This window comes from Camelus bactrianus, chromosome 10 (genome assembly GCF_048773025.1).
Source record: "Camelus bactrianus isolate YW-2024 breed Bactrian camel chromosome 10, ASM4877302v1, whole genome shotgun sequence".
Taxonomy (NCBI): domain Eukaryota; kingdom Metazoa; phylum Chordata; class Mammalia; order Artiodactyla; family Camelidae; genus Camelus; species Camelus bactrianus.
In genome coordinates, this window is record NC_133548.1 from 41388485 (window position 1) to 41409226 (window position 20742).

At 46.4% G+C, this 20742-nt stretch overlaps 1 protein-coding gene across 7 annotated transcripts in view; it reads left to right on the top strand.

Annotated features, from left to right (window-relative positions):
- IRAG1 (inositol 1,4,5-triphosphate receptor associated 1) overlaps positions 1-20742 on the top strand; it is a 148886-nt gene that overhangs the window by 26057 nt on the left and 102087 nt on the right. For 2 of the 7 annotated variants that reach the window (XM_074372394.1, XM_074372395.1), the window contains exon 1: positions 5507-5905. The exons of 3 other annotated variants lie outside the window; for them this stretch is intronic. In XM_074372394.1, the coding sequence (XP_074228495.1) occupies positions 5839-5905 (67 nt within the window). In that variant the 5' untranslated portion in view covers positions 5507-5838. Of the gene's footprint in view, positions 1-5505; positions 5979-20742 lie in introns of those variants that run through there. 2 more of the 7 variants (XM_074372396.1, XM_074372397.1) reach the window with 2 other exon arrangements.

Below are 20742 nucleotides of genomic sequence, written 5' to 3' on the forward strand. Positions count from 1 at the left end.
TCTCAGTCATGCATATATATGCATATATTTGTTTTCATATTCTTTTTCATTAAAGTTTATTACAAGATATTGAATATAGTTCCCTGTGCTATACAGAAGAAACTTGCTTTTTATCTATTTTTATATATAGTGGTTAACATTTGCATATCTCAAACTCCTAAATTTATCCCTTCCCACCCCCTTTCCCTAGTAACCATAAGATTGTTTACTGTGTCTGCGAGTCTGTTTCTTTCATGGATGAGTTCATTAGTGTCCTCTTTTTTCTTTTTTTCTTTTTTTTTAGATTCCACATATGAGTGATATCATATGGTATTTTTCTTTCTCTTTCTGACTTGCTTAGAATGACAATCTCCAGGTCCATCCATGTTGCTGTAAAGGGCATTATTTTATTCTTTTTTTTTAAATCTCTGAGTAGTATTCCATTATATAAATATACCACAACTTCTTTATCCAGTCATCTGTTGATTCACATTTAGTTTGCTTCCATGTCTTGGCTGTTGTAAATAGTGCTGCTATGAACATTGGGGTGCACGTATCTTTCTGAATTAGAGTTCCCTCTGGATATATGCCCAGGAGTGGGATTGCTGGATCATATGGTAACTCTAATTTTAGTTTTTTGAGGAATCTCCATCCTGTTTTCCATAATGGTTGCACCAAACTACATTCCCACCAGCAGTGTAAGAGGTTCCCTTCTCTCTACACCCTCTCCAGTATTTATCGTTTGTGGACTTTTGAATGATGGCATTTCTGACTGGTGTGAGGTGATACCTCATTGTAGTTTTGATTTGTATTTCTCTGATAAATAGTGATATTGAGCATATTTATTAATTTTCTTAATGCTAGAATGCATAGAAAGCATTTTGAAAATTGCTAATCCATATGTCTATGAAAAAGAAGTCTGCTCAATAATTGTTTACAGTTCTTTTTTCCCTTTAGCTTAAAAAAGGCATTTAGTCTAAATACTGTGTACAAAAGTTACTTGAAGTGGTTCCTTCCCAGCCCCTCTGTCCACAGACTTTTAATAATCCCTTCGACTCCATATCTCAATTCTGTCCTTGTCTCACCTGGCTTTTGAGGTCCAGAGCCTCTCAGGGGCACCAGAGCAGCCAAGCCCCCTTCTCTCGGGGTCGTCCAGGGTCCCACCCTCATTAGACAGGCTCCTCCATCCTCTTGCCAGTTCCAGAAATGTGTGCACTCAAGCCTCTCCTATCCCCTCTGGGGGTAAGGATTTATAAGGAGTCCTTTGCTGTCATTTTAATGGGATCCTGGAAGGGAGAGGAGACACCTTATGTTCCTAGTCTGCTGTCTTGAACTTGCCACCCAGAGACTCTAGAGTCACAAAGACCTGGGTTTATAGATTGTGAGGCACTGGCAGGCCCCTTGACCCCTCCAGGTCCCAAATTCCTCATCTAGGACTTGGGGGTGAGAAGCCCTACAGCACATGGATTTGGTGAGGACTGACTAGACCTTATATGTAAAGTATTGGATATAGTACCTGGTATCATGTTCAGTAAAAGACACCTGCCGTTGGCACCTTCATTGACACCTGGATGCCATTCTTGCCGATTTGGCCACTTATCTATTTGCTTACTCATCCAGGGCCACCTAAGAGCTTCGCTTCGCACAGAGTCCCAAAGCATAAATCAGGCAGGGAGGCCAACGATCCCAGTGCGGTCGTCCCAGCAGCCAGTCCCTGAGCTGGCAGTCTTCTTGGCAAGCTGCTGCTCCTCCCGGCTTGTCCTCCCTTGGCCCCAGGATGTGCTTTTGGCCTGGGACTTACAGCTTCTACCCTGGTCTTGAGTCAGAGGGCCTATGGGGAGAGCCTCCCCAAGCCTTATGCCAGTGCGCCTCTGCAGGCCCTCGGCTTTGATGCTGTGAACGCACGATTGTCTCCAATGGAAATGAGTGATGAGCTGGAGATTTTGGTAGAGCGAGGCCAAATCCCTGTGTGGCTCCAGGAACGAGGATAAATATAGCCTGAGTAATTGCTTATGCTCTTTTAAGGATTAAAAGTCAGCTTTCAGGCAAGCTGTGAAGCTCCATGACCAGGACAGTGAGGGACACAGTGCCTTTTTTAGAGCCATGGTCAGCACCCCTTGTGCACTACTGGATCCTGGGTCTCCAAAGCTTAAGTGAGGGGCCACCTTCACTAGTCTACACCCCATAAGGGCAGGGATGGGTCTGAAGTGGCCCTGCCACACCCCATCATCCAGCCCTGGTCTGGCACACTGAAGTTGCTCGATAAACGTCTTAAATGAATATATGAGCTGTGAGAAGGCCTATATATTTTTTTCTTTATTGAAGTATAGTTACAATGTTGTATTAGTTTCTGGTATACAGCATAGTGATTCAGTTAAACATATATATATTCTTTTTCATTATAGGTTGTTACAAGATATTACATGTAGTTCCCTGTGCTATATAGTAGGACCTAGTTTATCTATTTTATATATAGTAGTTTGTTTCTACTAATCCCAAACTCCTAATTTATCCTTCCCTCTCCTTTCCCCTTTGGTAACCATAAGTTTGTTTTCTATGTCTGTGAGTCCCTTTCTATTTTGTAAATAAGTTCATCGGTATCATTTTTTTTAGATTCCACATGTAAGTAATATCATATGGTATTTGTCTCTCTCTGTCTGACTTAGAGAAGGCGATATCTTAAAAATAACCTTTAGAATAAAATCTGTAGTCTAGTTAACAATAACATGCCAATGCCCACTTCATGGTTTTCATGTCATACATCAGCCATGTAAGACATCACCACTGGGGGAAGCTGGAGGAAGGGTACAAGAGACTCCATGTACTATTCTTGCAACTTCCTGCGTGTCTGTAATTATACCAAAATAAAAAGTGAAAACCAAAAATAACCTTTAGTCAGGCTCGCGTCAGTACTCTTTGACACTTAGAGGGGCAGAACTGGAAGAGGAATTGATTAAATTCCTGTTCACAGCAATGCTCTTGTGTCATTATTATTTTTTGAATGTAAACACATGGCTTATTCATATGATCCAAAACTTTAAATGTATAAATGAGGTATACTGTGGATACTCTTTGCCCCAGCCACTTAGATTCCCTCCTTATAGGCACCTAATGTTAATGTTATTTGTTTCTTGTGCTAATTTTAGTGAGATTGTGTGCACACACACATATGTACTTGTGTGTATGTGTGACTTTAAGTATATTTGTGTGTGTGTATATATCCATACTGTTCTGTTATCTTACTTTTTGCACTTAATCATGTGATTGTGGAAGCTTTTCATATCACTACACAAAGATCTCATCTTTTGTTGTGACTCTACTCATCATCTTTTATGGCCCCCAATTGGTGGACATTTATATTATTTCCAGTCCTTTTGCTTTTATAGACAAAGCACAATGAATCATGGTGTTCATCTATCATTTCCCAAGTGTGGGAGTATGTTTATAGAATAAATTCCTTGACGTGGAATTGGGTCAAAGGATATAAGCCTTGTAATTTTGATCATACTAAACTGTCTTCTGTAGAGCCTGCTCCATTTCACACTCCAATCAGTAATGTGTTTTATGAAATGCTAGTGTTAATGCAGTGATTTAAAAAGTATTTGGTGACCCCTTTGTGAGTCTGGAGGAAAGCTGTGGGCCTGTACTCAAGAAAAACAGAAATCACACCATGTTTTGCACACAATTTCAGTTGGCTCTGAGACCCCTGAAGGCTCTCCATGAACCTTAGTTTAAGAAACCCTGATGGGAGGGGAGGAAGTATGGTACAGGGGGAAGAGCTTTAGGCCAGACTACCTAAGTTCTTCTCTTAGTTCTGCCACTTATTGGCTGTGGAACATCAGATAAGTCTTCTACCTCTTCAAGTCTCAGTTTCCTTTTTGAAAGAATGGTAAAAATAATTCTATTTCATAGGGCACTTTTATGTGGAGCATCTAATACAGTGGTTGGGAGACAGTAGGTGCTCAACATATAATTGGTATACAGACATGCAAACCCTCCTCACATGCACACAAAGCCTTTAGTTTCATTTCAGCCAAAGTTTCTAGTTACCTCTGCAGTAATTGCTGCTGGAGTCACAAAGTCAGTCTTAGAAGCACCATTCGCTAAAGTGGGGTCCTTGGACCAACTGTAAGAATCACCTAAGGGCCCTAATTAACATATAGGTTCCTGGGTCCCACTTGTAGATCCATGGAATTAGAATTTCTGAAAGAGAGGTCCAGAGAGCTTCTTACTTGGGAATTCTAATGCACAGTGAAGCTAGAGAAACTGTGCAGAAGAGTTTGGTAAATGCCTTTCAGCCTTATACCTACAGTTCTAGTAGTTACCACTACGTGGCTTTGCCAGTGGGAGCCTGTTTCCAGCAGATAGATAGGTGTTGACACCTGAGAGAAACATGACCTGTACCCAGGAGAGTCTCCTCTGGGTACATCTATAAAAGCACAGTTATTTATGGTTGTAACAGACAGCATGCACTGCAGTCTCAGCAGGAATCTCTCTCAGAACAAGCAGGGAGGAGAGATAGTTCAGGACTGGATGCCCATGGAAGTGGCGGCATGGAGGCCCAGTGGGCCAGGTTCAGTGGAGAAAGCTTGCCATGGCTGGGGTGACTGACTCATGGCCAGGAGCTGGGGATAAGGACTGTGTACAGCCAGGCATCTGTCACCAGGAGGGCTGGAGGCCACAAGCCTTGAAGCACCAATCCCTGGAGCTCTCAGCATGACTGGTGAATGCTTCCTGAGGTAGCAAGAGATGGCCCAGGGCTAGAGTTGCCAGATTTAGCAAATAAAATTACAGGATAAGCAGTTAAATTAGAATTTCAGATTAAAAAAAAAACATTTTTTTAAGTATAAGTATGTCCCATGTAATATTTGGGACATACTTATTACTAAAAAAGATACATGTTGTTTTTCTGAAATTCAGATTTAAGTGAATGTCCTGTATTTTATCTGGCAACCCTACCCAGCACTTCTCTGAGCTTCTTCCGCAGAAGAGGGCTAGAGCCCCTGTGTGACTGGCCCAGAGCCCACAGCTCCGTGATCTTTCTGTAGATGGACATTGCATCCAAAGTGGGTGAGGAGCGAGTTAGGCAGGGTGTGGACTTCCAGGAGAGAGGCAGCCCTTCCTCACCTGTGTCTGGGCAGGGGCAGGAAACTAATTGTGCCTATCAGGAGGTAGGAGATGCTGGCACTGTGCTAAGCCCTACAATCTTATCTTGTTGAAGCCTCCTGCAACCCTAGGAGTTAGGCTGGTGTTATCACTATGATTCCCACTTTCGAGATGAGACAGGCTCCACGAGGTTTATCACCATAGGCTGTTGAGTGGAGGAGCAGAGATTGAAGCCCTTGGGGCTGGGGCCAGGTCTGGGATTAGCAGAATCTTCCAGGCCCTTCTCTCTGCTAATCCCAAGGGTTTAAGGTAGGAACAGCCCTGCCTCCGAATCCCTGGGACAGGAAATGTTCCCAGTTTTCCTGGCACAGGGCCAGGGTCTTGTCCAGGCTCACATGCTTGCTGGAGATTCCAGGCTGGGAGGCAGATCTGCCAAGTTCCCTTGGTCCCAGTCTGGCCAGGACAGTGGCCGGCAGCATGAGCTGCCCAGGGGCATGGGCATTGCCCTCCACTGTGCGGGTGCCCATGGGAGGGGCCCAGGGCGAGCTGCTGCCTCGCAGGCCTGGCCGGTGCTGAGCCCCCAGCCGCCTGGCCAGCTTCCCTGCCGTTAGCCCCCTGAACCGGGCCAGAGGGGTCCCTGAGGAGCTCTGGGCGCTAAGTCCCAGCCCCTCTCGGAGGAGGCGGGCAGCAAGTCTCGGCAGCCAGAGGCTTCTCAGCTCCCAGCTCCGGAGCCAGATGTAACATTGACCTTAAATGGTAAAAGCTCCCCAGAGTGAAGAGAGGCTGGCCAGAGGAGGAAAAGGGAATAACTCAGTTTTAGGTAAGTCGTCGCTATCTCCAAGAATAACCTGCCTCTTCAGCCGGGAGCAAGGGAACCCTTTTCCTCCTTAAAGGTACAGGGTGCTGGGATGGGGGCATCTGACTTTAACTTTCCAGGGGAGTTGGCTTGGTTGGGTAGCATTTCAGCCGAGTATCTTTATTGTTGCTGTCATCATTTTAAAATAAGAAGTGAATCTGACCCGTCCTAACTTAACTAAATTGTGCTCTTTTTGCTTGCTGTTGGAAAGCATGCATGAATTAGAGTGAAAATGCGGATTCTGACTGGGGATCTCTACCCCAGATTTCCTGTGGGCCCCTTTGGAGCAACAGTGGGCCCCCAGATTACATAAGCCCTCCAGGCAGGGCTTCCCCCAGCCGCCTGTTACCCCTTCCCCAGCCTTGCTCTCTGCTTACTTGTGCCTCTCTCTGCCCCCAACCTCCACCCTGTGCTGCCCTCTGTCCACTTTTGACTTTGTGCTGGCCCAGCCCTGGCTCTCTCCTTGACCTGCCCTTGTTTCTGTCCCTAAACCTTCTGTTGTGTGCTCTGGTCGCAGCCACTGTTTTTATCCCTGTCCCCATAACTCTTGTCTCCAGTTTTGCCCCACCCTGTGCCCTTTCCCTGCTCCTTCCAGAGGTTGTGTGTGCCCAGTCTGTGCTCTGAGAGTCTGCTCACCTCCAGGAGCTCGGTGTCAGAGCTATTTCTAGAATGAGCAGCACTCAGGCTGCCTTTCTCCAAAGGAAAGGCCAGTGGGAGCCGAGGCCAGAAAGGGGTCCAGCTGTCCTGCTTCCTTCTGCCCAGTCAACGGTTGTAAAAGCCCAGAGATGCTCTTCAGTTTGAATAAACAGAGTAGGGGGACCTGAGGCCCCTGGCCTGCATTCCTGTCTCCCAGAGCTCAACAGCTGCTGTTTTGACACTTACTCTTCAGGTTGCTCTTTGAGGGTCTCGGGGAAAATAAAGCAGCCCATGGACTGGTCTGAGCTGGGTCTCATGCAGGTAAAAGGAGGCAGTTTCCCAGGACTGTTCGGCTGGCAGCACTAGGGAGTCAGAGTCAAGAGGGTTTCTCTTGTTCCCACCAGGGGGCAATGACATGCTGGTGAGACAGGTGGAGTTAACTCCCCCCAGCCTCATGCCACCACTCTGATGGGGAGGAAACTCAGGTTAAGTGACTTGCCTAAGGTCAGACCACTGAGAAAGAGCAGAACTAGGAGAGCTAAGAGTCAAACCCAAGTCTGTGTAAGTCTTAACTCCAGTGCTCCTGCCCCTGAACACAGCTGTGAGGGTGAGGGTACACTCCTGCCTTCAGTAGTGTCTTGTGATTTTTGACCTAATGGACAATACAGTTGTCATTGTCATGCTTGGTCCATGATTCAGAAGGGGGTGTGTGTGTGTGTGTTTGTGTGTGTGTGTGTGTGTGTGTTTGGCTATTTGTATTCACAGCTGATAGACCTTCCTCTATACTTGGTAGTAAGTGGGATGTTCCTGTATTCCCTCTAAGATCATCTTGGAGGTATAATCATGTGCTCATTGCTACAACATGATCAATGATCCCTGTAAACATGTTTTCTAGAAGAAAAAAAAGCAAACATGCCATTATTACTGTACAGGGAACACTGTTCTAAGCACTTCCCGTGCAGTAATTCAAACTTTACAACTCTGCAAAGCTGGGGTTCCCATGACTACCCTCATCTCTAGGTGGGACGTTTTAGCACAAGAAGTCACACAGCTGGTGACAGGTGGTGCTGGCAGCCTGTCTCTGGAGGCTCTGCTCTTAACCACTGTGCTCTATCCATCTACAGTTGGTGCCATTTCTGAGACAGCGGTGGGGGAAGCACTGACTCTTCCAACGCTGCATCTGAGGCTCTCCACACATGATTTGGTGTGCTCTTTTCAGCCACGCTAAGAGGGATGTGTCTTTAATTCAGTTTTACAGGAGGGTGCTAGGACTAGGGAATGTGACACAACTTGTCCAAGGTCACCCAGCCACCAGGTGACAAAGCAGGGGACTTAGTATCTTGGATGAGGATAGTTAAGGCCATGTAATGCCTTCTACTTGAAGCTAACTCCCAGGGGCACCAGGGGACTCGTAATGTCAGGGTGAGGGATTCCATGAGTCTCTGTGAGAGGAAAGCTAGATTCCTTGCCTGATGGGCAGAACCACACATAAAGGGTTCTCAGCTTCCCAAACAGTTCCTGCCTCTTTCCTGTAAGTCTTGGTAATAGGGGTGGATGGATGCACCCACGCCTCCAGCAGGAGTGGGGACTGAGCCCTGTGAGGGCAGAGACCCTGTCTCATTCCCCACTGTGTGTCCTGCACCCAGAGTGATGCTGGGAGTATACTAAGTGCTCAGGATCAGTTGGTTTTTTCTTATGAAGAAATGAACCTAATACTCAAAATGCGTGTTCTGGTTAATCAGGGCCCTGGGTTTATTCTGTGTGTGTGCCTGATGAGCAGATTCTTCTCGTCTGTCTTGAGAGGATGCAAGGTGGGAATCTCAAGTTGTCCACTTCCTCCGCAGCCTCCATCTCTCCTGGGTAGTGCCAGGGAGCCTCTGGGCTGCCCCTTGGCCGTCCCCTCTGTGCTTGGCAGTCAGCAGAGGGACTGTTTGATGAGTGAGGAGGAACGGAGGCCCAGATGGATGGGGAGGAGAGATCCAGGAGCCCCCAGACTCTGCTCCTGCTCCTTGGGGAGCTCTTTGAGTTAGTGAACTAGCTCTCTTATAAATGTGAAAAGAAGGAGGAGAGAAAATTCAATGAATTGTGTTCCTACCTTGTGCCAGGGTCTGTACTAGAACTGTTATGCAATTTCATCCTTGTGATCGAGATGAGGACGTTGTGATTGAGGTAAAGCAAGGCACATGGTTGATACGTGGTAAGTGGGGATTCCTGCTCAGGCCACCTTGATCTAAGGTGGGCACTTCCAGTGTTAGATGCCACCCTGCCTCTAGTTAGTAACGGGTCTCAGGGCAGTTAGGAGTGTCACAGCCCACATGACAGGGAAGTCAAGGGGACTGCATTTGTCCATGGACCTTGGAGGCCAGGCTCTGAGTTCAAGGGACAGCCCAGGGCAACCGCACTAGATGGGATGCAACATGAGTCCGTGACCTTGGACAGGCCCTGCCTTCTCTGTGAGGGCCTTCCCCAGGGGAGAAGGAAAGCAGGAGACAGTCAGCCAGACAGAAAACCTCTCTGCTAGTCGGCCTTGGGTGTAAAAAGGAGTCAGGGAAGGCTAGGCTTAATCAGCTCTGGTTACTTTCTTCCCTGTACTTTTGAAATTTAGAATTCTTTTTCAAAGTTTTTTCCTGGTAATGAAAGTAATGTATATTCCTTGCCAAACTTCCTTGGAAAATATAGAATTAAGTATAAAAAGAAATTCAGAAATAAATATAAAGAAATAAAACATCTCCCTGGAATCCTATCACTCAGAGATAAATATTGTTAATATTATGGTGTGTTTCTTTCTCTATATTTCTTTATATTTTATAAAACTAGAGTCTTAGCATATATGGTTTTATAGTCTGCTTTAAAAATTTTTTTTTAGATTTTATTTTTTTAGAGCAGTTTTAGGTTCACCACAAAATTGAGAGAAAGTTACCACAGAGATTTCCCATATCGCCACACCTGCACAATGGGCTTATGATTTCGGGGTGAGGGCTTCTGTGAGTCTCTGTGGGAGGAAGCTAGATTCCTTGCTCAATGGGCTTGATTCTCCCCCATTATAACAGAGTGGTATATTTGCTACAACTGATGAACCTACATCACGGCATCATAATCACCCAAAGTCCGTGGTTTACCTTAGGGTTTACTCTTGGTGTTGTACAGTCTGTGGATTTGGACAACTTGTATGATAACACATATCCACCATTATAGTGTCATACACAGTGTTTTCACTGCCCTAAAAATCCTCTGTGTTCCACCTATTCATCCTTCCCCCGCAACCCCAACCCCTAGCAACCACAGATCTTTTTACTGTCTCCATAATTTTGCCTTTTCTAGAATGTCATACAGTTGCAGTCAAACACTATGTAGCTTTTTCAGACTGGCTTCTTAATCATATGCATTCAAGATTCCTCCATGTCTTTTCATGGCTTGATAGCTCATTGCTTTTTAGCCCTGAATAATATTCCATTATCTAGATGCACCATGGTTTATTTATCCATGCACCTATGGAAGGATATCTTAGTCTGCTTTCTTTTTTTAGTTTTTAAAAATTGAAGTATAGTTGATAAAATAACCTGTGACATAATATTATACAACATAGTGATTCACAATTTTTAAAGGTTACACTTCATTTATAGTTATTATAAAGTATTGGCTGTATTCCCCGTGTTGTACAATAATACATCCTTATATCTTATTTTACACCTGATAGTTTGTACCGCTTAATCCTCCACCTCCATCTTGCCCCTCACCCTTCTCTCTCCCTCCTGGTGACCACTAGTTCCTTCTCTACATCTGTGAGTCTGTTTCTTTTTGTTATATTCACTATTTTGTTTTATTTTTTAGATTCCACACACACATTATAATATACCATATTTGTCTTTCTCTGTCTGATTCATTTCACTTAGCATAATACCCTCCGAGTCCATCCATGGTGTTGCAAATGGCAAAATTGCACTCTTTTTGTTTTTGTTTGTTTGTTTTTGCGGGGGGGGTAGAGGTAATTAAGTTTACTTATTTATTTTTTTTGATGAAGGTACTGGAGATTGAACCCAGGACCTTGTGCATCCTAGACATGCGCTCTACCACCGAGCTATACCCTTCCCCCTGTGTTCATTTTTACGGCTGAGTCAGAGCCTGCTTTTTTAAACTGAACATTCTATCATGATCATTTTCCCATGTCATTAAAGATACTTCAAAGCATGATTTTTGAGGGATTATATATTACTGAATAATTTTAGCTGTGCAACAGTTTAATCATCATTCCTCTCGCTGGGCATTTTCAAATGTGGGTTTTTTCGGGAGCCTGTCTTAGTGGTGCACACATGACAGCTCTTCCATCCGTTTATGGTGTTTGGAAACTCTATGCTCCCAGGTGGGCTTGTGCGGTGTGCCCTAGGATGTGGGCTTGTTCTGCAGGATGATAGTAAGTGGGATCCTGACTCAGCCCTAAATACATGGACTCACATACACGTTATTGCCTTTTAAGCGCTTTTCCATCCCTCCGAGGTGGCCCGGGAGGGCGGGTGCTGCAGGACTTTCAGTACTGAAACCGGACGTCCCAAGCAAATCAGGGCAAGTTGTTCTCCAGGGTTTGAAGCTACTTTGCCTTCAGTATCTTTCAGATGCTTGCTTGTGTCTCTTCTTGACAAGATGAGAGCAGGTCTTGGGCCTGGAGCCTTCATCGGGAATGGCTAGAATTCAATAACTATTTTCATTAAGTTTATTTTTACAACTCACTCCTCTCCGGTGGTGGGATAAGTGGTACTGACCTTTCCATTGATGGTAGGGATATAAAGATTCCTTTTTAAATAAATGTGATGACAGGGGTGGCTAACACTGAGCGCTTACTGTGTGCTGGGCGCTGTTCTAATGCTTTCCCTACAGAACCTCACTTAGTCCTCACAGCGACCCCTGAAGTACTTACTACAGATAACCCTGTTGTACAGATAAGGAAACTGAGGCCAGAGAGGGTGAAGAACTTGCCCAACAACAGGAAGCTGGTAAATGGCCTGGCTGGGATTGCAAGCCTGGCTTTCTGGCTTATTGCCAATCAAAGATGATGAAATTAATAAATGTAGAGGTGGCACCCAGATGTGGTAGAAAATGCGAAGGTGATTCAAGTTTAGGAAATGTTGGTTTGGAGGAAACCGGGGTTCTATGAGCAGGGGCATCTGTGAGTAGGGGGTGGTGAGGGGTGAAGCTGAGCCACTCTGGCAAACCCAAGGGAAAGTTAGGAACCTGTGGGCCCACAGGAGAGGTTGAAAGGGGTGGGGCCATACAGTGATCCCTGTGGGGCTGCAGGGCTGGGCCGCAGTGCTGAGGGCATTGTGGTCGCCCCAGGAAGGGACCCACAGAGGCTACAGGGCCTTCTGCCACTGGCAGGCTGACTTGGAGGAAGTTTCCAGAGAGCCCAAGGTCCTGATTCTTTAGAAGGATAAGAAGGCCTGAAGACACCCTTGATTTTGCTCATGCAGCTGTGGTCGAAAGAGTGCTGGCCCTCAGTGGAGAGGGTGGGCTCAGCTTTGACCAGCTCTTCCCCCGTTGTCATAGTGGGATCTGGCGTCCAGACATAGAGGCAGCGTCGTGCCCAGTGGAGAGTGCGACCCTGGAGTGACTGTGTGGCTCCACCACTGACCAGCTGGATGCCTTGAGCTGCACCTAACATCTCCGAGCTTTAGTCTCCTCTCCTATAAAATGGAGATAATGATGGTGCCTACTTGGCAGGGTTAAATGCCTCAGCCTGTTGTCTGTTCCTAGTACCCAGCACACATTAGCTATTATTATTTCTAGCCTCTGTCTGTCCCCCCTCAGAGATTCCATCAAGGACACTCTCCACGGGGTGTGAGGCTCTGACTGCCCATCATTCCGGGTCCCAGTCTCACTCCTTTAACACTCCGAGGGCAGCAGCAGACTTACACTCTAGATGATTGGCCACTGGTATCCGGTGGGGTCTTTAAGGAAGCTTAGTAAAACCACTTCCTCCCTTCACATAAGTTCTAAGGCTCGTTGGGAAGTCAGTCTAATATCACCCTTATGACTGATAAAGCTAATATTGGAGAACGTAGTTTCCATTGGCAGGCAAGCAGACTCACCCCCCAGCCTTGTGTAGTGCCCTCCGGTGGAGGCAGGCCCCTTTAAATCTTAGAGCCTGGAGGAGCAGAGCAGAACATGAGTGCCCTGCAGGCAGCTCATTCCCAAGAAGAAGGGGAGAGGAAGGGGCTGACTATTCATATTAACACTTCTCTGAACTCCCCATCAGATAGCTGTTCCTCTGGGGTAGAGCCAGGAGTCTTACACTCTCGGGGCTCCTTCCACACATGGGGAAACAGTCATGTATGGAGAAGAAGTATTATGCTACTAATGGAACCACAGTGAGGGCCTGGCCCAAGCCGTGCTGCAAAGCTGATCTCATAGAGAACATACATAGGGCAATGTGCAGTGCCCTAGGGAGAGACAGCGAGTGCTGAGGCTGCGGGACTGTCTCGTGGTCCCACCAGGGCAGGCACCGCAGCTTCCCTCCTTTCCGTTCTATGGAACCTCGCCCCTTCCCCTCCTGAGATGCCCACTGGGCATCTGTTTGAGGACAAGTCCTTCCTTGGACAAGACAAATATCCAACTAAAAGTTATCTGGTGTGATTTTTTTTTCATGAAAATTCCGTTTAGGCAGCTCCATATAGGGAGCAAATAACCTTTCAACTCCCCCTCCTCTGGGATACTTCATATAGATAGACAGGAGACAGGGGGAGGGGAACTACCTTTATTTGAGCCTGCTGTACATATCAGGCATTTTATGTATAATATCTCATTAAATCCACATGTAGCTATCTGAGGAAGTTATATATGAGCAACTGACTCAAGGATGTTAGGCCACTTACCCAAGACTAGTAACTAGTAACTAGTCAGTGAAGAATGGGGAGTCAAATCAAAAACCATCAGACCCTGAATCCATAGCAACTTCCATCTCTCTGTGGCTTATATATCAAGCCACAGGGCAGAGTGAGAATGTCCAGCCCTCATCCCTGCTTCTGTAGTTTGAGCCAGGAGGCCCCAGCACTGCTGCACAGAGCAGAGGCCCTGAGCTTTTGGGGCAGGAGCCTGGGACAGCTGCTCCACTAGGCCAGCTCTATTTTGTGTCTCTCTTTTTAGTACATGACAGTCTTTATCGGCTCTCATAACCTCATCCATGAACAAAGCTCTCCCTCTGTTTAGTAGGAAAATACAAGTCTGGAACCATGAGCTTTCTGTTGGCAGGAAATGCCATGTCCTACATTGCAAGTCTTGAGTCACTCTCTCTGACTCACCAAGGCTTATGCCCAAAAAGTTCACAGATATCGCCATGGTCACCCAGTCTGCCTCAGAGGCAGCATGGAGGGGCAGTAGGGACCTCAGGTTCTGAAATCAAGTGACCTGAATTCAAGTCCCAGCTCTACAACTTGCTCTGTGACCTTGGGGGAAATACTCTAACTTTCCTGTCTTACTTTTCTTACCTACAATAATAGGGCTGATGATGATAATATGTCTCGCTCAAAAAGTTGTTACGAAGGTGAAATAGATTGTGGTATCTAAAGTACTTCTATGTGTATAGGTACTCAATAAATAATAACTTGTTTAAGCCCAGATGAATATCAAGCACACGGAACTCCTCTATTTTGGGGCTCCAAATGGTTGGGTTTCCCTAAGGGCTGTCTTATCATGATATTTTCAACTTGTTGGGGGATTGGTTCCCTGATAGGAAGACTGAAGTGTTCTCCTGGACTTCTTACCTGAGACATCTTACCTGTTTCCCAGCTGAGGTCCATCTGGTCCCTGATGACAGTGATGATGATGAGGCTGAGTATTGTCAGGAGGAACCTAGATGGCTGTAGTATCATCTTGTGGGATACTCTAGGGTCCTGGACCTATCTCTAAGCCTGGTCACTGGCCCGGAGTTGATTATGTACATGGAGACTGACTCACGATCATCAAACTCACAAGAGACTGAAGTATAGAATTCTGAATGTCTGTGTGCTAATGTATGGTGAGGGAATTACCCTTTTACCATGACCAAAATGCTTGGGGGATAGAGATTTTGCTCAGAAGATGGAAAGTCCCGAGGGGTATTTCACTTAGATGTGGCCTGATACACATCTCTGACTATGACAGAGAGACTCCCTGAGAGCACAAGAGGGGTCTCTCCTCTGGGAACTTTCAATAAGCATTTCTCTTTGGTGTTCCCTTTGTCTTCGGTAGAAAGGTGGGATTTGTTGGAAGGTAGCTCAGGGAATCAAAAGAAAGAGTAGACAGACCTCAGGAAGACAGCCACCAGGGCAGTGGTGGGACCCGGCAGCAGGAACTAGCCAGTGTTTTCTCCAGAGCAGAGGTCTTCTCTAAGGCAAAGAGTTTTTGATGGCTCATGTCATCAATTAAAAAAAATTTTTAGCTTGCCTTTCCCATTTATGTATATTTCTTTATTTTAAATTATATTCATGAGCTGCTGTATTAATATGTGAGTTATTTTATAAAACATGTAAAAGTAGAATTTTTTAAAGTCTGAGAAAGATAAAATACTATTTGAAAATCTTGCTTTATGTTTTTAACAGCACCACCATCTTTTTTTTTTTTTTTCTTTCCTTGAGAGTGTTCTTTAGTGAGAGAAATGTGATTTATTGTGTGTGTTTTAAGATCTCAGCACTTTGGATAACCCCTGGCTTTAGTGACTGTCATGGCCAAAAGAGACACTGAACCAGTCAGTCTCCTAGCAGGGAACCAGATCCAACTCAACTGGCTCAAGAGACTTTAACACAAGGACTATTTACAGAGATATGGGGACCATAAGGGATTGTGCCCGGATACCCTCAAAACTAGCAACAGCAGGAGGCTGTTACCAGCCCTAGCCAGGGAAAGGGGGGTGAGAAAAAGGAAATAGTGTGATTGGAAGCCAGTGTCATCTGGAGCCAGGGAGGAGGGACCCTCCAGGATGAGCTGTAATTATGGAGGGATACAGCTGCTGCCAGAGATGAGGCGCTGAAGCAAGGAGTGGGCAGGGAAGGAGATGCCCAGCCCCTCTTCTCACACCTCCTGCTGGCCCATTGGGTAAACTCAGCCAGCAGGCATGGAAACTCAAGTGATATGCCCCACAGGTGTCATGTGGGAGCACAGAGCAGAGAATGGATCGTGGCACAGGGCAGGGAGAGGGAGGGCAGGGAGAGGATAACCAGCTCAGATAACTGATGTGCAAGCAGGGCATCCTTACTTACTGAATTGTGAGTAAACTTTTTCCACTGGGTCCACTAGTTTGCAGAAACTTTTGAGAGTTGCTTGTGGTGTTAGCAGTAGTAGTATCTTCAGTCCACATTTTTTGCAAGAGCCTTTTAAGCCACCTACCCATTTTATGATGGTTGGTTTAGTTAAAACTAGAGAAATAGATTTCATTAATCCACTTGGGCACACATAAACTGTGTCATCCTTCACTGAAAGCAAATGAGTACATGAGTGTGCGATGTCAGTCCCTTAACATTGTAGAATTTCCCCTGATCCCTCAGGACATCTCATGAAGTGGACTTGACAGTGACCTTTCAACAAGTGACTGAATGAAGGTACCATTGCCAGTATGCTTACTTAATGCTATGGAAGTAAAAATAAATAGGTTTCCAATTGTCTTCCCATAGTCCAGTGGATCATTTTGCATATTCCCTGGGCACACATACTCCACCCTGAAGACCATCATGCTGAGGCTCAGCCCCTAGCTCGACCAGGCTCCAGTGGCTCCTAGTCTTTGTCCAAGGTCTCAGGAGAGATACCCCAATGGGCCCAGCTTGAGTCAGTATCAATCAGCCATGGTCAAGCAACAGGATCGTGGGGTATCAATGTGGCTATGGGGAGCCATCCCTCATATCTAGGGGTTCCTCCTAGAAAAGGGGACGTTGCTGAAAGCAGAAGTCTCTCCAGAGGGTGTCATCACCTGCTAACTTATCATTGTCTTCCTGTCCTGCCTTCTGGAGATCCTGGTCAAGCCTCCCAGCTCTTCAGCCACATTTACAGACAGTTTCTTGGGTTACTTCCATAGACTAATCAGGTCCCGTGGGGTGGTTTTTCACATGGTGGGACCACAGGGGGCAGCCATGTGTCCTTGCTGCTGTACAGTCAACATTCCTGACACCTCCAGGGTTCAGGGGCCTGACACTGATCGGGGCAGACTGTTTCTCTGGTCAGCTGGGTTCAGCAGAGAAAGATGGATGTGATGATGACCTCAAGGATCTGGCACAGTAGACCCAGAAACACTTGCAAGTTGTCCCTCTGTTGTGAGTAACCACAGACGTTGCTTAGGCATATGAACAAGCAAGCCTGATTTCTCAGAGTCCTGGCAGGGGAGGTTCCATCTGCTGAAATCTCTAGGAGCTTGTTTGACTTGACAATAACAAGAATCATAATAATATACTTATTATCCTTACTGTCACAGCTATCATTTATTGAGCACCAGCTACCTAGTGTGTTAAATGCTTTTACATATATTATCTTATATTTTTGCAACACCTTGTAAGATGGATAATAATATCTCTATTTTAGTGATGAGGAAATTGAGGCTTTCTGAGGTTCATTAGTTCACTCAGAATTACACAAGGGAAAGTGGCAAGGTCAAAACTAGATTGCCCTTGATGCAAAGTGTGTGCAGTCAATGGATAGAATCTCACATTTGGAGCTATCAGGCCAGGAGGAAGCAGAGGCTGAGCCAGTCAGATCTTTTAGAAGGTTAAATGGGTTTACTGAGAGGTACTGAGGGAAGCTAGAACCGTGGCAGGTTTAAGCAGGTTCTTGGTAGGTACTGAGTGAGTGAATGAATGAATCAACTCTCCCAGGTTTGAAGACAATGAAAGCCTTCCAGTATCCATCGCTGGTGCTGAAATGAAGACAGCATATAAGCAGTGGTCCCTAGTCCTAGGCTTGGCTTCACTTCCAACTCATTTTGTGCCCTTGAGCAGATCGCTTCTCCCTTCTGAGACCTTGGTTTCCTCATCTGTGAATCGTTCACCCTCCAAAGCCCAGTGGTTCACCCCGGCAGTTGCAAAATGATTGAGGCCAACGCAGAGCAATAGTCAAGTCAGACACTGTGTCTGTGACAAAGAAGGGTTGCAGGTATGTTAGAAGAGCCAGCTCTTAACGTCCATTTTCTAAGATCCCATGCAGTGCTTTTGGGGACAGTCAGAACTGGCATCAGGTCCAAAGTAAATTGGACGGCTGTGTTTTTAAGGAAACATTTACTGCTGAAGGGAATGCTTATTCATTCTCTTTCTTGTTAACAAGGCATTTGACTCATGCTTTGGAAATCTGCTGCTGAAATCAGAGATGATGGCCTTGTGTTCATTGCTAATAAAAGCAGCCTTTGGAGCCTCCCTTACACTACAGGGCCGGCTGCTCCCAGCTCCCCAGCTCTGGGAGCCGATGGGTGTGTCCTGCAGGGTGCGGGGTTGGGACGAAAGGACTGGAATTCCCTCGGGAGAGATTTGGGACATCAGTGTTCAGAGGTCTCCAGGAAGCACTGGGTACCCCTCAGAGCGCTTTTGGTGGAGATCTGGAGAACTTGAGGAGACTCAGAATAGTGGTTTGAGCAGCTGCCTACCGTCTGCCATAGCACGTTCTCATACTGTGTCTCATATGATCCTCCCAGAGGACCGAGGTGCCATGTTATCTGTGTCACCTTTCGTGAATTCTCTGGATTTCACAGTCCTATGCACTATAGGTAGCATAACCCCTCCCTCTGCCCCCTGTCCTGCCCTCAGGGCCACATTAGGATTTTTGTGGACTCTAGGCATTTTTGCCTTCATGAACCCCTTCTTGCTTACAAAATTTATTTTATAACTCTGTTGGTATAAATATATTAATGTTATATATGAAAACATTTTTCTTTGACCTAAAAGTTCATTTTTTTCTTCTGATTTTTAAAAGTAATTAAAGCATTTTTATGAGTCCTGGACACTGTTCCTACCGTATGTAATGGATAAGTCAGCCCTGCCCTATGACCTTACTATTCAGAGCGCAGTCTAGTGACCAGCAGCGTCAGCATCACCTGGGAGCTTGATAAAAATACAGACTCTTGAGTGTTGCCTCAGGACTACTGAATCAGAATCTGCAGCTTTACGAGACCCCTGGGTTATTTGTATGTACATTATAGTCTGAGACATGCTGTCTACCACACTGTCCCATGGAACCGATGCGGGTATCTGAATCACAGGTCATGCCGTTACCCCAGATTACAGCAAGAAGTTTAGTACCAGAAAATCCTATATGGAAGACACATCTGGCACCAAATGGCTGTGTAAATGCTAAGAATTCCTGGATGGCCCTGTGTGCCAAAGCTGTTCTCCTCTCTTAACCACCTGATGTCCCTCTGCCCTTCTCCCTGCTCCCGTACACTCCGTAGAGAAGTCAGACCCAGGAGGAGGAGATGCATTTGCTTCTGAGTTGGCTCTTTCAGTGAAGCACCTGGCCTCCAGAGCCATAACAGGGACAGAGATGGATGCAGGAGGCACGGCCCTCAGTGCCTCAATCAGAGGTGACACATAGTCTCTTGGGCAGAGCTGGTCATACAGCCCCAGCCAACTGCAAGGGAGGCTGGGAAATGCAGGGGACCACGGGAGTGTTCAGGGAGCACTAACCATCTCTGCCTCTGGTGGAGAATCAGTGTGACAGGTCACAGCTACGGCAGAGCCTGAGGCCTCCCAGAGGCAAGAAGTTAAGGAACTGGAATGTGGACAACCAGAGAGTCAGAGCTTGCAGAGAAACCCTTAAAAAGCTGAGAGAATTAACTCAGAGGCAAACGCATGCCCTCCGCCAAGGTCTTACTTCTCCAGTAAGGGGGAGGGGAGCATCAGTTAGGCAGCAGTGAGTGTCTTTGGCAGCCAAGGTCATCCAGGAATTCTTGGCATCCACATACCCACTTAATGCTGGCCATATGGTCCATGTAGGATGGCCTCTTCCAGAACTTCTTGCTACAAGGTGGAGGTGGGCACCCCAACTTGCATTAGACTTAGTCCCCAAGATGTACATGGAAAGCCACTGAGATCTGGGGTCTGTTGCAGCAGCTACTGCGAGTTATCCTAATTCATTACTCAAGCATCCTTGTCATAAGCACCCTGTCCCATTTCCCCAAAAGGGGAAGACACATACCACGGGTCCCTGGTGCTGTCCTCTCCCTGGGGCTTGGCCATCCAGCCTGCGTCTGCTTAGTGCCCTAACCCCACCCACTGTGTGCCTTGCCCCTCGATTCTAGGCTATTTATGTTGCATGTTGTAGGAAGGAAACTCGGGATCCCACTGGCAAATAAGTAAGTAGGGTGCAGAATCTAGGTCTTCTGACTCTTATGTGCCTGTGAGGGAGAAAAAATGAAGTAGGAGACGTTTGCAGCCATCAAGAGTAGGAAGGGTTATTCCTCAGGAACCACACTAGCTTTTAACTGGCTTTGCACCATCTTCACTGAGAGATTTTATAAAGCGACAGGCTGCTGTTGGGCTGGGGGCGGGGAGTGCCGGGTGTAGACTACCAGGGGCCCCTGACCGCATGTGGGAAATCCACGCTGCAAGGCTCGGGAAGGATCAAAAATGCCAGCGAACATCTAGTGTGCACCGACTGTGTGCCGAGCATTGTTTTAAGAATCTTATGTGTAGGATATAATCTACACTGTTATCATCACCCACGTTCTACAAATGAGGAAACTGAGGTGGGGCAGGTACAGGAAGTGACTTGCCCGAGGTCACTCAGCTACTACGTGGCAGGGCTGGGATGTGATCCCAGGCAGCCTGGCTCTGGAGCCCACGTGCACAACCACGTGCTCTCTCAGTTCTGGATGCCCAGTAATCAGAGGGCTTAGGGACACCTCTGCTCAGTGCTTTGAGGAGGACACACTGAGATACTCCTTGAAAAAGGAGTCATTCCATTTGACATTCCGTAGTCAAATAAGTTTGGGAAACGATCTATACTTTCTCTCCCTCTTGGAAAGTTATACTGCATGTTTGCTCCTTAAGGGCTGAGAAGACCTGCTGGACAGAAACCTGCCTGATGCTCAATATGTCCAAGTGTATCAAAATACAGAACCTTTGTTTTCAGAGCTCCTAATATCACCCAGAATGAGGCTTGCAGAGGACATTCCTTGGGGAAAGCTGGCTAAGGACATTTGTGCTTGAGTGGATGTGAGGCAGATCACA